Genomic DNA, 16,962 nt, shown 5'->3' with positions numbered 1-16,962 from the left:
TGTCCGCAATAAAAAAAAGAGCAGGTTTGATGCCTTCAGTCAAAAGTAATATCAAAGTTTGGGGGTGCCCCAGTGGCTCGCCTGGTAGAGTGCGTACCATGTAGGCTTACTTCTAAATGCAGCAGCCACGGTTTAAATCCAACCTGTGGCCCTTGGCCCTATACCATCCTCTCTCTCTTTCTCCCTGACTCTCCTGTCCGTCTCCAATGTTCTTTCCAAACAAAGGCAAAATGTCCAAAGAAATAACTCTAAAAAAGTAATAGAAAAGTTAAAAAGTAGAACAAAAATATGTACACATAATAAACATCTTGATCAGTTGATCTTCAAGAGATTCACTTGAACGTGAAACAGATTCACCTTGAATGATAAATTATTTGATTGTGCTGATAATAACTTCAGTGCATTTGAGGGGAAAATGCTGAAAAAAAATCCTCTAATTACTTTCTGAGGAGCTGACAACAAAACGTGCGCTGGTATTTATCAAGCCTCTCAAAGCGACAAAACAAACTTCAAAGATATTTATTAGATTAAAATGCCTTATGATTGATTATTCTGTTTGGGATATAATGCCGCATCTGCAAAAGTCCATAACACGTTCTTGTCATTAACACTTAATTGCCAACAAGGAAATACTTCCACAGCAGTGGTCTTTTAATGCGATGGTATTTATTGGACTGGAAAACATCAATTAAAAGAAAACCCCACTGACAGTCCATATTTGAGGGAAATTATTTTCAATTTATTTTTCCATACTTGACAACGCAATTTCTCTGAGTGATTCTGAAATGCTTGATAAATATCAATAGTGAGGTGCAGTTTGTTATTTAGGTTTTGACAGTACAATTTTTTTTTCAGTTGTAGCTATACTTGTGAAGAGAAAAACAAATAAACAACTCATAAATCCTAAATATATGGAGAAATAACCGTTTTTAAAACAGTTAGGCTAATACGTTTTAGGGTAGATTTTTTTTTAACATCCCTTAAATTTATAGTCATTTGTTACAATTAACTAAGAGCCAATTCAACAATGTAATCCTATACAGCAGGTTTATATTTTTCATGTTTCTTCAAAATCATCATACTGTGTGTAAATGGAGACAGCAGTCTAATTTAATGATGAGGCAACAGACTCCCCGTTTCTGGTGGCCAGAGGTGCAGACGCAGCCCTGGGGCAGCACACACAAGAAGGCAAGATAAATTATCAGCAGGTGGTGTTGCATTGCACCACCCAGACAAGACACCCTGGCAGTTTCTTCACAGACCAAGAGTCCAGGCCAGTTCATTTGTATTACAAGAAAACGGTGCAGAGTAACAAGCCAAATATATGTCAGTACATATGATTATGCAGCACTGCAGGGTAGTTATTGTAAAATAGACTAAAATATCAGTGATCATTTATAGATAATGATGTGCCGGAGTTTTGTGAAGGATAATCATACTTGGACAGTTAGATGTTACCCTACCTAAGTATGATGTTTATAGGTATTTAAAATCTTTGAAATGTTGTTTGTTTAATGCATGACACAAATGTTTTTACTATCACGCATTAATCTGTCCCTGTACAAATGTGTTTTATTGACATTCAGATGTTACCAAAACGTAAAATAAATAGGATTTATATGAAATACCTGAGAGGACTGCTTAGATATTTTATTCTTTTCTTTTTTGGAAGGACAGGCTGGTTTACAGACACACATTTTAAAACTTAATTATAGCTTTAATACTCCAAACACAGCTTTAAGGTTTAATCTGATTGACCTTAGATATTAATTATTGCTGCCAGAAAGTTCACAAAAAAGATTTTAAAAGCTGAAAGATGTGAGATAATCCAGAGCTATATTGAGGGTAAAATGTCACTGTTGTTTCCTGTTTAAGATTCATCATCTAACGGATGTTCTGCTCTTCATCGCATCAGAATTTTACAAAGTCATCTCACTTGTCTAACAATAGTCATTATTATCATTATTACATGTTGCTTGTCATTTACGATAGCTTTATCTTACAGTGCTCTGTCTGTAGTGAGCCTTGCAATGTCCTGACCTATTGATGTTAATTTGACTAGATAGTAATGTAACGCTAAGATCGTGGCTGCTGCGTACAGGGGTCATGCAGACTTAGAAAAGATGTGATAGTTGATGTGAAACATGTGATAGCTGCTGAGGCCTGTAGACTAGTAATTTCATCATGACATTAGTTCACGCCTTGTTACACAGCCTGTTTGCCAGTTAGCAGTGTGCAATGCTAGTTGATGTATATTAAAGCTGATGGTTGTATGCAGGACGTTGTCTGCTGACACAGATGACAATGAGAGACCAAAAGACACCTGGGGGCCTGGCGGCAGGTAAGACTGACACTTGTCATTCATCTGGTTTCAAACAGCAACCAGACCTCCGCCCGCCGCCACATCCTCCGTCAAACTTTTCATCTCTTGTTTTTAATTTTTAGGTTTTTATCATGCTGTTTAGTAAGGCTGCACAATTCAACAAAGTTAAACTGATTGTTTCATCACCATTTAGAAAAATGAAAACTTGTAAATTTAAGATAATATTCATTTTGGGGGGGGAAATGAGGAAGGACACCTTGACATCAGATAAAAGTAAGTGGGGTGACATTTACACTCCATGGCCACATTGTTTTGATTTTATTCAAAGGTAGTGCAGCCCTACTGTGTTAAAACAGCAATCATTAAAAGCTAGATGGAGGACATTTTATTTTGTCTTTGATCTCATTGTCATCTCTCTGTCAGCATGATGCCATCAAGAACAAATATATTTGACCTGCTGTAAACTGGTTTAATCAAAGCAAGTGACGTACTTCAGTTTGCTGCTGCTTTTTATTATTATTTCCATCTGTTGTATTATGTACTGTATGGTAAAGATAATATTGCTTGCAGAATATAACACAACCAAGCAGAAAGGCAAGCCAGCAGAAAGAGAAATTATTTCTTCTCATAGCGATGTAATAGCTTAAATGAGAAACTAACAGCAAGGTGTGAGTGTGTACACTGCAGTTTGTTCCTGCTCGGGCCCGTGTGTCTGTACAGTATCTATAATACTGTCAAAGCAATTATGTGTGCTGTATTTCATTCTACCAATAAAATTAAACTATTGCACCTACAGCCACAACCAGAAGCCAGTGCAGCAATTTGAACTACTGCCACGCATGGAGGTCTGCGGTGTGTGTTGGTGTGTGCACAGTTTTGTAAAGTAATGGGTTGAGCATGTAGGGTAGGCTTAGTGGTTCCCCAGGGTTGGAATTCTACCATTGCGCGCACACACACACACATACACGTATACACTCTTAATGAGGTCAGAGTCAAGCAGCGTTTCAGCTGCAGCACTCCTCCCTACTAATAGTTCCACAGGGTTTGGGAGTAAGTGATTATATCTAACTGGATTATAGGACCCGATTATCCAAAAACGTAATCTGTGACAAACAGACAAATTAGTAGCAGGTTGTCATATTTCACCATGGATCTGTTTGAACCTTCCAAAGTAAGTTTTTTTAAAATCCTTATTCCGGCAGATTGTGGAATAATATATTCCTTTGAATTAAAAATCATTGGCAACCATTTTTAGGGTGATGGCAGGTTGCATGCACGCAGACACACTCGCATGAGAGCAGCAGATGGGTACTGGGCTGCTGAATCACTGAACCAGGCAGTTGTTATGGTTCATGTCCTCACTCCGGCCATAATTTTCAAAGCAATTTGTAGATTTCTTTTTTTTTTTTTTTTTTTTACAAGAAACCTCATCTAAGTTTGCTCCTTTAATCTCAACATGTCCAACAAGACATCTGACAGAACATGGGAGGATATTTTGAGTGTACTTTTTCAAATTGACATTTTGCTGTCCAGTGGTTCTTAAATTCATACGGCCTTCATTTCTCTGAGTACATGTGCTCTGTAAATTAGTGATGTCGAACAGGATATGGAAATACCACATATAACACTGAATATTTAGCATGTTTCATTTTTAAATTGTTTGAACTATTCACACCAAGGGAAAGAACAATCATTTTCATGTTGACTATATAGAAAGCAGCATGAGATCCCATCCAAGTTTCTGGCCACCTGACAAATGTAATTTTGTTGTAATTTTTGGCTTTGGTTCAATTCACTAACTCCTGAGAAAAGCATCTGGATCTCTTGGAGTTTACTTTTTTTCCCTTCAACCACTGATTCACTAGAGCTTATCACTGTTTTCCACTAGGCATGTACCATACATCTGGCAGGTTTGAGCTTGTTTGTTAAAAATGGCTGCCTGTGATTTAATATTTGAGAGCTGTGAGACTCAACAAAACTGTGTACATGAAAGAAGACCAAACCACTGACCTAAAAGCAGCATGGAGCTGCAGTGGGCTCAGCTCAGGGATACACTTGTAGTCAGTGTCACTGCGAGATAAACATGACTAACTTATCAGTTTTTTCACTGTGTGTCTTGGTGACCACTCATACACATTGTATGTTTGAACATCAGCAAATTTAGGCAACTTCACTATGCTTTCCTAAAATGAGTATGTGTTTTTGTTTTTTTTTCTGTTTCAGAGAACTTTTGGCACATATTTATTACACTGAATGCAAAATATGTTTCTGAAACCATCATTCTGTCATTAACCTGATGTTGCTTCCTTCTTTTTATGTTTTTCAGGACACGTCCCAAGGTCCAGTTCAATGGCTATGTCGGCCACGAAAGCTCCAATGGTCAGGCATCGTTTGAAAACCCAATGTATGACACCAACATGAAGCCCACTGAGGCTAAGGCAGTTCGATTCGACACCACACTCAATACAGTCTGCACTGTGGTATAGTCCAGCAAACCTGCCACTATACAGTGGTTCAGTCCAACCTCGATGTTGCAGTCTGCGGTGTGGCTTAACCGAACAAAAATGAAAGAACAAACTAACCATTTGGACGCGTCGCCGTGAGCAGTCTGTGTTGCAGCATGCTGGTCCCCAGTCGGCATAATCTGCACAGTAATGCAGCCCTGCTCCCACAACCTATCTGAACAACGGTATCATCCACTTCTTCTTACAGTGAAAGCGTAAAATAAGTCTGAACCAATAAACAAGGGAGTAGACAGTGACATCGTCAAATAAGATGAAGTCAGCTGTTCAGGAGATCAGTGCTGGGACCAGAATTCGTCTTAGCACTGTTCTGATTCAAAGATCAAGGGAAATCAGAGAAAGATGGTACAATTAGTTGAACTTCCTCCATGAGCGACAACCTAATTAAAACAGCGCTCGTCCAGTGTCAGTTGACTGACTGTAAAATTTGACCCAACCACCTTATGGAAAGGGCTTTCTATGACCAGTGTCATATGCCCCTGGATTAGTCTCCCTCTACCCTGAGTAGTGCTTTACCCCTACCTAACCTCATGCCCTCATGCCAAATTTGCACAGTGGTATAGGCTTGCTAACTCCCCCAGCTGTAGGCCAGGCATGGGTTTGACCAATATGATGCTCTACCCTCTCAGGGGAAGCACATAGACTATTCCACTCCCCAGCCTCCATCCAGACAATGAATAGTAATTGGACAATTCGTATATGTCAACACAAAAAAAACATCACTGGTGCTGGACCAAAACCTCCCACTGGACTTCCATCATGCTGAACTTGACAGGACTGGACTCTCTGATGCTACGGCAGCTTACACAGTCTGTTTTGGTGGAATCCGATATTGATTGTACAGGCTGCTGTAAAGCTGGCAACCATATTCAGTCAATACAGTGACAACTTCAACCAGACCGATACCTTTAATGAAAATCATATCTCTAATCCATACTGGATGTTGGTATTAGTAGCGACGGACTAGTGGTACCACAACAGGTTCAAATAACAGTTGCAGATAAGTTTGAAATGTTTTAGCCTATTTGGAGATCTGAGTGGGTTCATATATAGCAGGACAATCACAGAGTTTGGTAAGTGGAATGGCCAGTTAAAATGGATGCTGAAAAGGGTTCCTGTCATTGTCTTTACCCTCTGCTACTTACCTGCATTGCCTTCTATGACAGTGTCTACAGTATTAGGAAACTGGCTAAAACATACCAAATTAATCATTTGCAAATGTTATTTTTTCCTGGTTTATGACCAAAACCAGTCGTTTGTGAGTTTTGGGCATTTGAAAAGTATTCTATAAAGGTACATCAAACTTAAGATAAGTCACATACACAATATTCCACACTAGCACTAGGCAGACTGTGCTGAACCACAAAACCAGACACTTCAGTTGCCAGGCTTGTGTACACAGTGGACTGGTTTCCAGTGGCCTGTCTAACACAATCAAAGAGTCAGACAACTGAGTCTTGTTCTTGGCCAGGATTCTGTGTGGAAGCCTGGAGGCAATAAGCTGTCAAGATCTTCGACTGCTGCAATCAGCTGTGGCCAGATCCAGGAAATGATTTGTCTTCTCGTAACTTTGGTCGGGATTATCAGTCAGTCAAGTGATGACTGATTTTTTTTTTCTACAGTATACTCTCAACACAAAATCAGAAACAGACGAACACATTAACAGACAGACCAGTTGACTGACAGAAAGTAGACAGACGAATGGACAGATAGTCATCTCTGTCAGTCATGCTGGAATAAAGAGACAAGGACAGGTTGCTATGGAAACAGAGACAATTTTTTGTCTCCAGTTGTCTCTTCTGGCATTTTTCTTCAGTGAAGATATTGATGAACAGACTCTTATGTTCAAAAACCCAGTGGCCCCATGGGACTTCCCAAACCACTGCTGCTGGGGACCCCAAAATATAAACTTTATATAAACTCTTAAACCGCACAAATTTTGCACTAGTGTGTTTTTCTGACTGGGTTATGAAAAAATGAATAATTTTTGGGTCTGAAATGGGTTTGAAAAATGAGTCATTCGAATAAGAGAATTTTATTCAAAACTTCTATCTTTAAAAAGATGACAAAACGACTAAATACAGGGTTACAGAGTGTTTGTATATACACATTTATATTTCACACTCCCTGTTAGCAGAAGGTGTGACCACATGCTATACCGTTGTTTATTTTGTTGCCATGACAACATGCTCCCCAACCAGAAAGTTGGGATCAGTTTACCCTGTGGACCTCTGAACTTCTAGTGTCACATACTGGCACCACACTCCTGCCATTTTTAGAGCAATGGCTGCTTCTGAAAGCTCATATTGAATACTGTTACTGCTGTAATATGTGGAGGAAGTACGAAGACACCCACCTCCATTATACATGGTCCCACTGAAACACTGGCGCCACACTGCTACTTTTATTTACAGCCATTAAATGCCGTCATTCTCTGATACGCGCCATACCTTATGGTTAACTGAATGGTACACAGTTTGAGATACTTCACACAAAGATTAAACAGTATCTCAGTATAGTCTTGTTCTTGACTTGCAGTAGCAGACAGTATAAGTTTTCAGAAACAACATCTGACTGTTTCTCTAACTCTTTAAAAAGATGTGTTGTCCACGTTCCTCACCACTCACATGTTCATGCGTCATCTTTCAGCATATCGGATGCACATGATCGTATTTCAACACACCTTTTTAAAGAGCGCACAGTGCATGCGTGACCTGTTTGAGAAGTGGTCATTTAAGGCAGTGGACAAACAGATACAGTATGTAGACAACATGCACAATTATTGTTGTCAACACTTGCCGCCCCTCCCTGAGCCCCTCCATTGTTTGAGAAATACCTCGTGTGCAGAGAGTAAGTTACATCCTGTTTATCAATGCTGGAACCTCACTGCAACAAATACACAAGCTTAGCGAGTGTGACCTCTCTTTCCGCTTATTTCCTGGTATTTTGAGTCACAATGTCTTGCTAACACCCATGAGTCTGCAGGATCCGAGATAATTGGCTAGTTCCAAATCACTTGCCGAGCTTGTTATTTCTCGCAGTGTTCTCTCAAAATATTTTTATTTTTTTGCGAAAGATGCTGCACTTGGTTTAGATCACAGATGTAACTGCTTTCAGTGTGTGTCTTTCAGTGTCTTCAGGCCCGTTTCCTGTTAGTTTCACTCTCCATGCATAACATTCTGGCATTAGGTTTACACCTCAGGCATTTGCTTTAACCTGCATGACTTTTATTTATTGTTTTTCTCTACTGTTGCCATGTTTGCGGTCATTCAACCTCCATCATACTGTCATAGCAAACAGTCCATCACAAATCCATTTATTTACACATACAATATCAAATGATCAGTAGAATGTATGAGAGTCAGATATTGAACATGTATAACAGATAAATCAATTGTGTTTTGAAACACATCTTCTATTACAGTGTTCTACTCCAGGCCAAACTCAATTCACTGAAATCAGAGAGTGGATTTTCCCAAGAACTCAGATACTGAAAAGCATTTGGCATGAGAAAGTTGTTACATTCACTTATTTTGAAATAATTAAGAATGAATTAACAAGTAACCTCAAATTTACATTTCTATTTACATTTTCAGTTTATTCAATTAAATATGACTCTACCCGAGATCCGAATGCTGCAAATGAAATGTCCTGAGACAATAGTGGTTTTATTTGGAAGCATGACTACAGGATATTGTTGGTATTATAGTGTCTATTGACAGTCTCTGCTTGAGGGTTGGGGCCAGACAGCCACAAACACATACACCAGTGTGTGACATGGAGTATAGATATGCAGATGTGTGTAGTGGCTGAAATATTGGCAATAGTTAAAGAGCACAACAAGACAGAAGGCTCGCATTCAAACCGTCTTCACAGGGGTAAACAAGACAACCGCTCTCTTTATTGCTGGAGTGCACCCAGCGCCTCTATTTTAATTGATTTAATTAATTCAGTTGAGACTTCCTATGGAGTCAAGAGTGCATAATAGAGCCTGAAAATGAGAGGCTGTAAGGTTTCCACAAGCATAATAAAAGGTCTAATTTTGAACAATTAATGACACTGATATGATCGCCTGCTGTGCTCGAACTAAATAAAATTACACTCCTGATTTCTTCGGCATGTATAGATCACAGGAGCATAGTTTTCAGATCTTGTCTTCCCACAGAAACTCAGACAAATACAAAGCAAATATTTGTGCAGAACCTTAAAGCTTATATGTCCTGTAAGCCACAATAGCATATAGGAACATCAAGCTTGCGGCAGAGCGCTAAAATTAGTATGGTTTGTGTAAGCTCACAAGGATGCCACATGTGCTCACTGTTTTGGCTGTCAGCACAGAAAAACTTCTGTTTCAAGAAAGAGAGTGTGACCTTCCCTCAAGTAACCCTTCAGTGTTCCCCAGCTGTGTAGAGGCAGATGTCATCTGCCACTCTGAGGCTTGTTTATTTCAATTGGCTTTTTCCTTTTGTATAGTCAATCATTGGAGGGTGTGGTTTCATTCACTGGCCTTGACCTAACTCTGTCCCATTCAAATATAGATTATGTCAGTTATGTATTTGATTATGTTTATGAATGAGTTTGCCATTTTGCAAAGTGCTCTGAAATGAAGATTAGTTTTCTGGGTGAATGTATTTCTTCATTTCCTTGATTCCATCTGAGTTCTTACACAAAGACCATTATATGCTGCTGAGTCATGTAGGTGGGGAGGAAGTGATAACGACCCTGGATATTTGGAAACCCAAACCGAATGAAATATCAGAGTTTCAAATAATATAAAACAAAAAATCTATTTTCAATTCTTTAAAAAAAGAAAAAAAGGATCAGATTTTTCCAGTTTAAACTTGGAGGGAGACAGATGTCAACCTGAGATCTGGAGATAATTCATTTTCTTGATCATTTGATTAAAATTATTTGAGAGAGAATCATGGAGAGGACACTTGTCAGATAGCTTCAACTATGTTTCTCTAAAAACAGAACAAGGAAACCTGTTCTTGGGCATCTTTATCAAAGCAAGATGTGTGGTTCAAATAGAATTAAGGGGTGGCGTTTAGCTAACTTGGTAGAGCTGCCGCCCCATGTTGAGGCTATAGTCCTCACTGCACTGTTTCTTTTGGGCAATGTTGGAAATGTCTCTTTCTTAAATGAGCTAAACATGACACATACTGTATTGTATCTGCCCTGAGATGCCTTAAGATTTTGGATAATGTTATTTTCCCCAAAGCTTTTTATAGAACTTTTTCACATTTGCCCTCCATTTGGCATTGTAGCCATACTCAATTAAAATGTGCGACAGCTGTCTGAGAGGAAAAAAAAAAAAATTATCCTCTAAATTTTAAAATGCCAAGGTTATTTTTGCTTCTTCAGCTCTCAGTGTTGGGGTAGAGGGTTTCTACATTTGTCCCTCACTTTCTCTAATGTAGTTTTGTCAGCAGTCCTCATTGAAACAAAAGACCCTGGGTTGCTGTACACTTGAGAAAAAACAAAACAAAAAAACAGCTAAATTTGTAAATGTCACACACTGCCTTTTCACAGTGTCACATGGCAGACAAGCTTCTAGATTACATCTCAGTGTAGATTACATCTCGATGTAGTAGTAGTAATCTAAATTACATCGCGATGGGGTATGTGAGTCATTTTACACATCAGTGTCAACAACTGCAGGACTGCAGAGTGACTGCTGAACCTCTCCTGTAGGGATAGTGGAGGAACGTTCAATCTCACTTGGGTAGGAACTGTGTCATACATGTGTTCATATGTGGCTCAGTCCACCTGCAGATGGATTTTTTTCCAGATGGAAATCTGACCTGTGCGTGTGTGTGTCAGTATGTACTATTTTTGGACAATCCTTGTCCTCTTTCCATACACACACACACACACAGTGGATATCATTTTCACTTTTTAGTGTAATCAAATTAAAATATTCAGCATTGCAGTTCATTTGCCCTTGACTTCATCTTTTCCTCACCAGTTGGGATATGACAAATTTCTCATGCCGTGGTTCAGAATCAGAGTTTAGAGGAAAATCTACAACCTGGTGAATCCACTGCAGCCCTGCTTCACCTATCAGTGCAAAGGGATAAACAATTGTCATTTCAGCACATGGCAGCTTGTAGATTGGGATACCACACATATTGATGCTACAATATTCACACGCTCCAATGACAAGATGCATTCTCACGCAGTAAATGTTGCTTGTGAATGTGTACCAAAAAGTATTGTTTAATATTTTTGTTGTCGCGAGTGGTACAGAGATATAATGGCAGGTCCTCACCCGGAAGTTGCCATCACCATTAATGTTATTATTTTAAGCATCATAATTCATAATCATCATCATCATCATTATCATCATCATCATCATCATCATGTGCTGCTGAACTTGAAGTAGGTGCAAAAGAAAAAAAGTTTTTTTGTACAGAAATCTATTTTTTATGGAGAATTTGTAAAAAAAGAAAAGAAAGAAACAAATTATTAAACATGCTGTACTTTTTATGATTAATGATGTAGGTACAACAAAATCTTGTTCATTAAAGTCAATGTTTTTACTGTTACACACCATGTAAAAATCTATGGTTCAAACTGAGTATCAAATATCAAAATGTCATATGATCTCTTTTGTCTATTATGGCTGCTTTTACACAGGAACAGAAAAGCTTGTGGGACCCGGAGTTAATCTTCTTCATGCTGGAGAGACATTTAGCTCTGGGTCACACTTGTTAAAATAAAATAATAAAAAAAAAATCTGCTATTCATAAACTCATAAAATAATGTGTCAATTCCAACTCCTCTAAAGCTCGGGGCCGGTGTAGTTTAATTTAATGTTCTTTACCAAAAAAAAAATGTTATAGAATGTGACAATACATTAAACATTTTTGAGTGACTTCTTATGCAGCAGCAGTGCTGTTAGACAATAATATATCTAATTTACATACATGTTTGGGGTTGATTTAGGATGCACACACAGTTAACGTGAAACAAAAATAAACAGATAGAGAATAAACAGATGTTTAGTGTCATAATGTCATGAACAGTATGTCACAGTTGGGTTGAAAACATCACTTCCTTTCAGAGTCGGTGTTCTTGTGTAAAGGCAGCCCTGTGTGACCGATCCTCATGTCTGTATCTGAGAGAGGGATGACTTCCACAGGCACAAAAGATTTTGGATCACTTGCCCCCATCACGGCCCAAAATCTGACCTCATGGCTGTCTAAACAAGGAGCAATCTGGTTCTCTTGTTTAGACAATATGGGTTTAGAGTGGAAAATAAAGTTGAAATTTAAATTTAAACTCTAGCAGCAACCATTTTGGAGGCTTCTATGTTGGCAAACAATTGGTCAAACAAGACTGGTACTCTTAAGTTTTGAATTAATGGATGGAAAATTATATTTTTCTGTCCTCCCATGAGATCACGACAGAGAAACATTGAGTGTTATAAAGGGTTGAACAACAGATACTGTATGTGAATGCAGCCTCACAACCTGCTGTTAATGAGACTCACAGTTTATCTATCAGCTATTTTGAAGACATTATTTGAGAATAAAGTTTTTGATACAATAGTTTCTTGTTTGTACAATGTTTTTGTTGACTGTTATTCTGTTGATAAAACCTAAAGTTTCTTCCAGGTTTGCCCCGGTCTCCCTGAACAGTCCAGAGGTGTACTTGTTATGTTTTTGTCTAGGTGCATTGACCCAACCAGCTGTCAGACTGTCTAGACTCTAGACTGAACGCTGCCTATCCCCTTATAATAATCTTATGCAGTAGATTTGGATTGACTAATCTGCCTCAGGTAATATGGATACTTACACAACCTACATTAAATAATGCAAACTATCACCAAATTGCATGCTGGGATAGCGTATAGCATGGATGGATGGTTTACTTTAGAAATTATAGTCAAAACCAAACCTGTGCAGGTTGGTCATTTGAGTCAGGGTGATTTTAATCCTGACATTAATAAGGATAATCCGAGGCAAAGAGTGCATTAAAGAGCCTTTTGTTTGACTCTGAATTATGTGTAAAATATAGAGTGATCTCCACTGAGTCATTCAGTTACTGATAGCAAACAATGTGAAGGTCAATTACTGCGTAGCGACTCAGGTGGATTATCTCACTTTCTGTATAACAGTGAGTATTGGCTGCTAATATTCTGGGGCAGTGCAGTCTTTAAATAGAAACGTTTTCACTGCATTATCTTTGTCATCCTCCAAAAGAGTTCTACCAACAAAATTATACTTGTTGGTATGTTTATGACTGACTAATCAAGTTGCACAATTAGGAAGTTTAAAGCCTGTACTTGAGTGAAGAAGAAACTTTCAGACCCCTTCAGAAATGTAGCTACTGTCCTTCGAAGAGTGTCATCAGTAAACATGAGTGTGAGGTTGGGCTTCACCTCTGCAGACTCACAGCTGACATGCAGCAGTGACCTTTTAGCTTTCTGTCATCATGATCAATGTAAGCAGGCCTATAGCTGAAATCACAACATAACCGTTGTCTTCACTTATGTGGTTATTTTTTTCAGTTAATGTCATTAAATCAAGATTTTGGCTGTTGAGTAACATGTAAATAAGAATGTGTACATTTGTAATGGAGTTATTTGTTTTAGAGTACTGTATATTTTTAGGACAGGTAGGAGAGGGAAGAACAGATGAAGGACTGGAACCGGCTCTCATATTAGAGTAGGCTTTTAACTATTTTCCATTGGAAAGTGCCTCCTCAATTTCCCACATGTTCCAGTCAAATATTATTCTTTTCACAAGGTTTGACTAAAAATGTTGGGGCCAAAGTTAGTTTCTTTTCTGGACTGTTTCTATGGTTACATATTTGGTCAGAAAGTTTGGGACCAGCAGATCGCACCACTGAGAAACTGAATATATGTAATGCACAAGCAATGAGATTCCATCAGGAACTCATGAAACTAGACGAGGACTGAGCAGGTGGGGAGCTGGGGGTCATGGGAGAAGGCAGCACAACCAGTGAGCCGCAGCATGTGGCAGTGTGGACCCGTAGGGCAGAATGATAACGTGTAATGAATGAAACTTTATTTATACAGCCCCTTACAAAACAAGGTTACAAGCTGGTTTAAAAGAGAAATCATGATCGAGCATCAAGACTTAAAGAAGAGATTAAAAGAGAAGAGATAAGATGCGCAGTGCAAGAAATAAAACAGTATAGGGCGAGTTATAAAAGCACATAATTAAAAGAGCAATGCAATGAAATAAAATGAAATAAAATAAAACAAAGATAGTCAACCTGGAGCCGTAAAATAAAATCTATAGCACTGATAAAATGCTTTAACCAACAAAGAGAGGCCAGCTGATGTTATCCTTTCTTTCTGAATTCAATAGCCTCTTCAACCCCACTGACCCTGTGTCTTTTCTTTATGTATTCATACTGGGTTTTAAGCCTAAAAGTGTATTTATAAATTCCTGTTGCAATCCTGTTTTCCCTGCTATCTACTAAGTGGTAAATGTATATTTTAGAAAAATATGATGAAAATGATGCACAAAACAATACAATTTCAGGCTCTTGGGGTAGCCATGAAAAACTTATTGGACTTGAACTAGAATGGCTCTCATGGAGGTGGATACTCACCCTTCACAGCTAAAATAAGAAACATCACCAATCATCACTCAATACCCCCATAATGACAAATGAAAACAAAATTTTAACCATTTCTACAAATGTATTAAAAAAGAAAAGACTGATGACAGTGACGCCTGAAATTTAGCTCAGATCATCTGAGATGTTTCTTATAGAGCTAAGGTAAAACTGTTGATTGGATGTGATTTGAAAAGACAAACACCTGCAACTAAAATTACAGTATTACACTAACCAGTTAGCCCCAGTCTGTTTCATCACTTTCCAATAGCGAATCACTAGCCGCTGGTCTGTGTATGAAAACCTCTTGTCCCATTTAAGCAATGACTACTGAAGCTCTTGTCAAGTCACAATCACCATAGCTGCTCCCAGGAGGAAGAGATAACACTTCATTAATGCAACGCAGGGGAGTTAATTATTAGCATGAAACGGGGCTTTTATCCAACAGTCAAAAAAGTGGTGACATTTACACTATGCATGGAAGAAACTACATCTTTTCTGGCAGAGAGCACTTACGAATTGCCCCTTTAATTATATTGACATTTAAGCTCATGTTCATCAAATAGATGAGAAAATTCACATAGTGGTGACATTAATATTAAATAGTATTAATACTAATTCTCCTCAGCCTTTTCATCTGTATAAAGTTTTGAATTGCATTTTCTTATTTCTTTTTTGTTGTTGTTAAATATCATATAATTATCTGAAATATCATTTAAAAAGTTATCATTGTTTCTCCACCATGTGTTCAATTTTCTGTCCTTCCAGTCGTTTTTGTTAGTTTGTCTTTTGAGTTTCCCCATTGGAAAGCCACCAGTTTTACAGGTTATACTCTTTTCAGAAAGTTACCTGCAAGGAGATCACATTCATTAGTTAATTATTAGCATGAAACAACTTTTATCCACCAACCAAAAAAGTGGTGACTTTCTAATACCACCACATCAAGCTAAGACATAGGCTACTGTGGGAGTTCAAATTCCATCTCTGGTGATAGTTTGCTTGAAGGAAATAGTTCTGAAACACACGATTAAAAATATAAGATATCATCCACTAATTAAGAAGAGTTGTGTATGGGAATCTGCTACCAGCACAGTTTGAGATGTGACAGCTTTGATGGCCCCTTCACCATACTGCTTGCAATTTTGACAGCCATTTGTACCCGTTATGGGAGAAAGCGAATTTTAACAGAGAAGGCATAATTGTATCATAAATTAATGGTGTGTGTGTGTGTGCCACTTTATTAAGTTAAAATTTATTTCAGTGGCAACAGTTGACATATTACTAGGCTACTTGATTTTGAGAGATAGAACATTATCTGTGTTTCTCTGTACCTTTTTCCAATAATATTTTAGAGGGTTGTGTGTGGATTTCAGGAGACAGATCGTCCTCACTGATGCTTTATTTAACTTCAAATCAAAAGTGTTTTCTGTCCGTTGAAACAGAATGACAGGGAGAAAGACACCATTTGTAACATGCTCACATTTCAACACGCATGACTGCACACATGCTCTCTACCTCACACACACACTGATGCATTATTGTTTGTTTTATGTCTGAAAGGTTATATAAACACGATTTTAAATAATACAGCTATTTTCTATGCAAAGATTTAGTGGACATGTAATCTATTCTGTTTTGTGCAGTCTATGCTGTTAGTGCATGTGCTTTATGCACAGCTCCACTACTTCCTGAAATAAGCCAGCTCCTTTATTTCCTGTTTTACATTATTGGACCAATTGATTAATCCAGGTGTGCCTGACCATTGTTGTGAGGTCAGACACACCTGGATTAATCAGTTGGTCCAATAATGTAAGACAGGAAATAAATGAGCTGGCTTATTTCAGGAAGTAGCTATAGGAGATGTGCATCACATGTGGGCGGGTCCTGTAGTGCAATCGAACGCATTGTTGGCCTTAACCTACAGGACCCGCCCACATGTGAGATGTCTCAGTGCAGTAGCCAACACATCCCTAAGGTCAGAGCTACCTTGCCAGAGTTTCCTCCATGTTTTTCAGCTGAAAAAAGGGCCTGAGACAAAGAAAGAGGTGAGAAGAGAGCATAGATTGGCCGTAAGGACTAATGACTAAAATCCCAGCGGACAGACAAAAACTGTAAAATTTTTAAAGTTTTCACAACTCTGTGTTAACCGCGTGACTGATCCCAAGGTCCATGGATGACAGTGTGCCAATGCTGGTCTGACTTCACCGAGATATGAGCTGCAGAGGAGCTCCAACTTCACTCTACATTGACTTTTCTTCTTTCTAATGCGTAAGTTACTTCATGTAGCTACTTAATGTTTCACGGCTGTTTTGACTGGTATCAGCCACAGAAGGGTAATGATAAAGTTAGCTTACTAAGCTAACCTAGCTACCTTGCTGTCGCCAATGCAAATTGAACTGTTGCTGTGTCTAGCTGGCTAACTTACTTGGACAGCTTTGCCTTGGAGCATTTCAAGGCTATGCTAGTATACAGGTTGTGTCTAGCTGGATTGTTGTTTTTGTCCGTTCATGAACACATGGTAAC

The 16,962-nt window shown here is 38.5% G+C and overlaps 1 protein-coding gene across 1 annotated transcript in view; it reads left to right on the top strand.

The window, feature by feature from the left end:
• Nucleotides 1-4,809, top strand: part of LOC310984129 (CUB and sushi domain-containing protein 1-like) — a gene marked incomplete at both ends in the record, with an annotated part of 396,452 nt that extends 391,643 nt beyond the window's left edge. The window contains 2 exons of the mRNA XM_083969256.1: nt 2,279-2,341; nt 4,650-4,809. Coding sequence (XP_083825382.1) covers nt 2,279-2,341; nt 4,650-4,809 — 223 coding nt within the window. The remainder of the gene's footprint in view (nt 1-2,278; nt 2,342-4,649) is intronic.
• Between the last annotated feature and the right edge of the window lie 12,153 nt (nt 4,810-16,962).

The sequence above is a fragment of the Trachurus trachurus genome (assembly GCF_905171665.1).
Source record: "Trachurus trachurus genome assembly, chromosome: 3".
Classification (NCBI taxonomy): Eukaryota; Metazoa; Chordata; class Actinopteri; order Carangiformes; family Carangidae; genus Trachurus; species Trachurus trachurus.
The sequence above is the reverse complement of the archived record's forward strand: the minus strand, read 5'-3'. Positions and strand labels throughout refer to the sequence as shown.